This window comes from Trematomus bernacchii, unplaced genomic scaffold (genome assembly GCF_902827165.1).
Source record: "Trematomus bernacchii unplaced genomic scaffold, fTreBer1.1, whole genome shotgun sequence".
NCBI lineage: Eukaryota > Metazoa > Chordata > Actinopteri > Perciformes > Nototheniidae > Trematomus > Trematomus bernacchii.
Genome location: NW_022987795.1, coordinates 241,136 through 247,523, shown reverse-complemented (window position 1 = coordinate 247,523; position 6,388 = coordinate 241,136). Strand labels below are relative to the sequence as shown.

Below are 6,388 nucleotides of genomic sequence, written 5' to 3'. Positions count from 1 at the left end.
TCACACTGACAGTAATGTTAGCGACACACACACACACACACACACACACAGCATGCTGCAGCCTTTCGTCACACTGACAGTAACGTTAGCAACACAGACACAAACACACACACACACACACACACACACACACACACACACACACACACACATATACATATACACACACACACAGCAGCCTTTTCTCACACTGACAGTAACGTTAGCAACACAGACACAAACACACACACACATATACACACACACACACACACACACACACACACACACACACACAGCAGGCTGCAGCCTTTCCTCACACTGACAGTAACGTTAGCAACACAAACACACACACACACACACACACACACAGCAGGCTGCAGCCTTTCCTCACACTGACAGTAACGTTAGCAACACAGACACAAACACACACACACATATACACACACACACACACACACACACACACACAGCAGGCTGCAGCCTTTCCTCACACTGACAGTAATGTTAGCAACACAGACACAAACACACACACACATATACACACACACACACACACACACACACACACAGCAGGCTGCAGCCTTTCCTCACACTGACAGTAACGTTAGCAACACAAACACACACACACACACACACACAGCAGGCTGCAGCCTTTCCTCACACTGACAGTAACGTTAGCAGCACACACACTTCTGACCCCACAGCTATGCTAACAGATCCAGTGGAGACACTGTGTCCACGACAACGAGCATGCTGTTGGTGTGTGGGTGTGTGTGTTGTGTTACATTGTGTGTTGTGTTACATTGTGTGTGTGTGTGTTGCAGCTCTCGGTTGGCGGCCTCTCTCAGCGATCTTTACTCCGACCTGGATGACTCCTCCTCCCCTTCCTCCCCCTCTGTGTCTCTCGGCCCCTCCCCCTCCCACATGGCCCCTCCTCCCTCTCTGGGTCGCTATGGTAACGGGGTTCGCGGCGCACATCTCGAGGTGAACAACAACAGCGGTGAAGGCCGGCCTCAGGACCCCTACAGGGTCTCCCACGGCGCTCTGCAGGGGCCGGCAGGACGCTACCTGAGCCGCTCCATACCTGTGAGTCAGCAGCAGCAGCTCACACACTCTGACATCACACACACACCTGGGAATCACACGGCAGGATGATGACAATATGAGGTGTAAAACTATTAGAAATGTACAATGAAAACAGAAATAAACGTGTGGTAGACAGTCCACTAAATTATGTAAACAGGAAATAGTAAACACACAATAATAAGAAGGAATACATTCATTTATTTTAGGGTTAGACGGTTGAAAATAAGTTTCTGTTGCTTTTAACCCTTAGATGCATAAGTGGGTATCTTTTGACCCGGTGAGGTGGTTTCCTTGAAGTATCTTTGTAATTACATTTTTTTATCATTTCATATTCCAGCTATTCCTCAAAAAACATGTTTTGGATATCATGCCATTTTAATTTTAATTTTAAATTTTAAGAAATTGTAGTTTTTGTATTTCTACCCCAAGCTTCAATAAGTGGGTCAAAAAGGACCTGCATGCATTTCCTATGGGATCCTATGGGAACCTTTGATTCTTATCACCTGTTGCTGTCAGGAAGACATTCACTGTGGACCACACAGACGACATCACAAGTGACACCTCTCAGGAAGATTATTTTACACAGCAAGATCTGAAACCTGTCAGTATAATAATAATAATAATACATTATATTTTTATAGGGCTTTTCAAGGACTCAAAATCGCTTTACAATATAAGGGAAGGTTAGGGTGGGGGGTATAGGACTATCAAACTTGATCAACCGGCATGGATTGATGGGGGGTGGGCTATGAGTAGACATGAGGAGAGGAGAAGAGATGAGTTTTGAAAAGGGACTGGAATACTGTGAGGGTCTCAGAATAGCAGAGATCTTTGCATCAATATGTTCAAAACGGGTTTTTTCAAAATGTAATTTTTTTTTCTAAAATTATAAATAGTGAAAACCAAAATATAATGAGTAAAAAATTGTGATTTTTCTTAACCAAAATGACAACAATGGCATAAAAACACATTATTCTAATACGGGTCACTTATGGTAGAGAGTAGGGTCCAGTCACTCGGGCATCTAAGGGTTAAAGAAACCTAATGTTTCCTTAGAAGAAGGGCACGTTAGCTTAGCTTAGCATAAAGACTGGAAACGGTGGGAAACTGCTAGCCTGGCTGACTGCAGAGAAACAACCTTCACCTCCTACAGCCTGAAGTGTTTAAATATTCCTTTAAATAAAAGACAGAGATTGTGAATGAAATTTGTTAATTAAAAAAACATTTTGTAATCCTTTATATTCTGTGAAGTTACTCACTGTCATGTTTCAGAGAATCATTGTTCTAGGGCTTCTTTTAAATATGAAGAAGAAGAAAAAACATAAATTAGGTAACATATTTGAAGATAGCAGTCATACTGTGTGAACCCTCCGGTGTGTGTGTGATCTCCTCTCTGCTGTTTCTCTCTTTCCATGCCATGGACTCTGTCTTCATCGATCTGTTAAAGAACTCACACTAACCCTTCTGCCTCGTTAATACGTTTTTTATTTGGTCCTTGTAAACTAATTTAAATATAATAATTGAGAGTAAGAAATGTCCCCATCGATTCCAATTATAAACTCAATTTTGTAAAATGCTGCTTTCTGTTATATCAGATTTATTATTTATTCAAATTTGAAAAAACCCTCCGAGCATTTAGTATTTATTTAAAGGGGTTCCCTCTCCTGTAGTGTGCTCTATAGGTGTTAGTGTCCCTGTGTCCCCCCCCCCCCCCCACCTGAAACACCTCCATTGGACTCCTTCCTTTACTTCCAGGACATAGTGACTTCACTCTAGACAGAGCCAGCGCTCTCTCCACTGCGCCACACACTCAGGAGGCGTGTGGCGCAGTGGATTGAGCGTTGGTGTTGGGATCAGGGGAGCACAGGTTCAAACCCCACTGCAGTCAGCATGTCGTTGTGTCCCTGAGACACTTCACCCCAAAGTGCTCCTGTGGGGATTGACCACAGTATTGAGTATGTAAGTCACTTTGGATAAAAGCGACTAACAAGTAATGTAATCACTCTGGAACACTCACGCTCCTATTGGCTAACGCTCCAACACATTGTATGTGATAGGCTAAGGGGCGGGACATCTCTAAGCGGTTGACCAATCACAACAGAGCCAGCCAGCTAACCAATCAGAGCAGACTGGGCTCTGGTTTCAGACAGAGGGTGAAAAGAGGTGCTGCAGCACAGAGAGTATGAGAAAAATAAAGAGCTTTTTGAACATTGGAGCATAGAGACATGTAGAGACACTACATACTGATATACACCTGAACATCAGCAGGAGAGGACTCTTTAAAGTAGAGACACTACATACTGATATACACCTGAACATCAGCAGGAGAGGACTCTTTAAAGTAGAGACACTACATACTGATATACACCTGAACATCAGCAGGAGAGGACTCTTTAAAGTAGAGACACTACATACTGATATACACCTGAACATCAGCAGGAGAGGACTCTTTAAAGAAGAGACACTACATACTGATATACACCTGAACATCAGCAGGAGAGGACTCTTTAAAGTAGAGACACTACATACTGATATACACCTGAACATCAGCAGGAGAGGACTCTTTAAAGTAGAGACACTACATACTGATATACACCTGAACATCAGCAGGAGAGGACTCTTTAAAGTAGAGACACTACATACTGATATACACCTGAACATCAGCAGGAGAGAACTCTTTAAAGTAGAGACACTACATACTGATATACACCTGAACATCAGCAGGAGAGGACTCTTTAAAGTAGAGACACTACATACTGATATACACCTGAACATCAGCAGGAGAGGACTCTTTAAAGTAGAGACACTACATACTGATATACACCTGAACATCAGCAGGAGAGGACTCTTTAAAGTAGAGACACTACATACTGATATACACCTGAACATCAGCAGGAGAGGACTCTTTAAAGTAGAGACACTACATACTGATATACACCTGAACATCAGCAGGAGAGGACTCTTTAAAGTAGAGACACTACATACTGATATACACCTGAACATCAGCAGGAGAGGACTCTTTAAAGTAGAGACACTACATACTGATATACACCTGAACATCAGCAGGAGAGGACTCTTTAAAGTAGAGACACTACATACTGATGAGCAGGAGAGGAGGCCTTTAAAACAACAGTGGCATTATTAAAATAAACTGGCATTGAAAGAGGTTAAACTCTAGAAATGTTTAATATTTGGTCGTTATGATCAGGACAGATCAACAGATTTAATTCTTTAAAAAGAGAAGCATATTTTTATAAAATATTTTCATGGCAGTTTTATAAAGAAATGTTTTGTCCTTTTTTTATAATTGAGGCACGAGGGTTAACTGAATCTTTCACATTTAACTGACTGTTTATGTGTTTCATTTAATCTCACGTTAAACCTGACGTTTCTGGGGGTTTCATATTCAACGGTGATTTTTAAGTTTCACATTAACTTCACTAACATGAAGCTGCTGCTGATCTGAGGAAGCTGCTGACGTTAATCATGATTATTATTATTATAATTCTCCTTCCCCTCCTCTGAAGAAACAACAGGAAGCTACGGTCACACTCGCAGGCATGAAGACGCGATGAACCTCTCTGATGTCCTGTATTCTCATATCCCTTATTCGACTTGACTGCTTTTATTTAAAAACTACGGAACATTTAGTTTTTTAAAGAGATGTCCAAAGTGCACATCAGTCAGAGAGACGATTATTCAAAATACAAAAACATATGAAATATTCCAAAAGTATTTACTAAACTCTGAGTAGTTGTATTATATATTAGTATTTATCAAATGGAAAGCACAACAAATAATTTCCTTTCCAATCGGTTTGATATTTTTTTACAGTTTTAATCACTTTATTTTGCCCCTCCCACTTCGGAACCCCTCGACCAATCAAATCAAATCAAATCAAATCAGGTTTTATTTATATAGCACATTTAAAAGCGATTTTTGGTCGAGCCAAAGTGCTGTACATGTAATAAAAACACAATTACTACAAACACAGTAAACGACAATAAATTACAACAGATATATCTTAAAAAACAAAATAAAAATAAAACACACAAAAGTCAGGAGTCGTGAATCAGCAGCGTTACATTTTAACTCTTTGCCCGACAACTCGTAGCAAAGCGTTGATTTCAATCGAGACGACGCTGCAAGATAACCATCTCGATTCTGACAGGAAACAGGAACTGATTTCAGGATGAAGGAGAAATGTGCAGCGCCCCCTGCTGCTCAACATTATGTGATGTTTTATTTGTGATGTTTTAATGATTTAAAAACACAGGCCGTTTCTCAATGTGGAGTAAACCTGCTGCAGAGCCACTATTTCAAGTATACTACGCCATCGAGTGGCGCCGAATGCTTGACAATTAACATGCATTTAAACAGTCCTTCGGCGCCACTCGATGACGTCGTATACTTGAAATAGTGGCTCTGCAGCAGGTTTACTCCACATTGAGAAACGGCCACAGTGTGCTGTCCCAGAGACGACCTCTGACCCTGCTCTTTGTGTTTTCCTACAGTCTCTTCAGTCTGACTACATCCAGTACTAAAACTACACGTCTCACCTGAGGACTCATTACCCACAACCCCCTCTGTGTGGGGCACGCTCAAAGGGAAGCTAATAAAGCAGCTCAGAGACTGAAGCTGTGATCACTGTACGCTAATGAGTAGCATGCTAATAAGTGGCACGCTAAGTAGCGGTATGTAAATGAGCAATATGCTAACTAGCGACAAGCTAATGAGCTGTCTGTAAATATGATGTAATCTACACGCGTGTTTTTGGCTGAAGAAGATATATTTAGATAAGACAGATTTTATATTTCTTATTTGTGACAGAAGAAGATATTTTTGTTTCTTTTGATAAAGCGAAGGATCAGCTGACGGCGACCCTCCGTCGCCATAGTTACAGTGTTTAATTCCTGCCTCGACAGCAATAATAACAATAATAATAACAGTAGAAGAACAATAAGGGACCCAAAAGCTGAACGTAAGCAACCTAACTCAGGAAAACAGAGTGTGTGTGTGTGTGTGTGTGTGTGTGTGTGTGTGTGTGTGTGTGTGTGTGTGTGTGTGTGTGTGTGTGTGTGTGTGTGTGTGTGTGTGTGTGTGTGTGTGTGTGTGTGTGTGTGTGTGTGTGTGTGTGTGTGTGTGTGTGTGGTGTGTGTGTGTGTGTGTGTGTGTGTGTGTGTGTGTGTGTGTGTGTGTGTGTGTGTGTGTGTGTGTGTGTGTGGTGTGTGTGTGTGTGTGTGTGTGTGTGTGTGTGTGTGTGTGTGTGTGTGTGTGTGTGTGTGTGTGTGTGTCACCCTTAAGAAGATTCTGATTTTTT

The 6,388-nt window shown here is 41.6% G+C and overlaps 1 protein-coding gene across 1 annotated transcript in view; it reads left to right on the top strand.

Annotated features, from left to right (window-relative positions):
• cdc14ab (cell division cycle 14Ab) overlaps positions 1-6,154 on the top strand; it is a 32,775-nt gene extending 26,621 nt beyond the window's left edge. The window contains exons 15-16 of the mRNA XM_034149856.1: positions 807-1,068; positions 5,583-6,154. Coding sequence (XP_034005747.1) covers positions 807-1,068; positions 5,583-5,612 — 292 coding nt within the window. The 3' untranslated portion in view covers positions 5,613-6,154. The remainder of the gene's footprint in view (positions 1-806; positions 1,069-5,582) is intronic.
• The last annotated feature ends 234 nt before the right edge of the window (positions 6,155-6,388 follow it).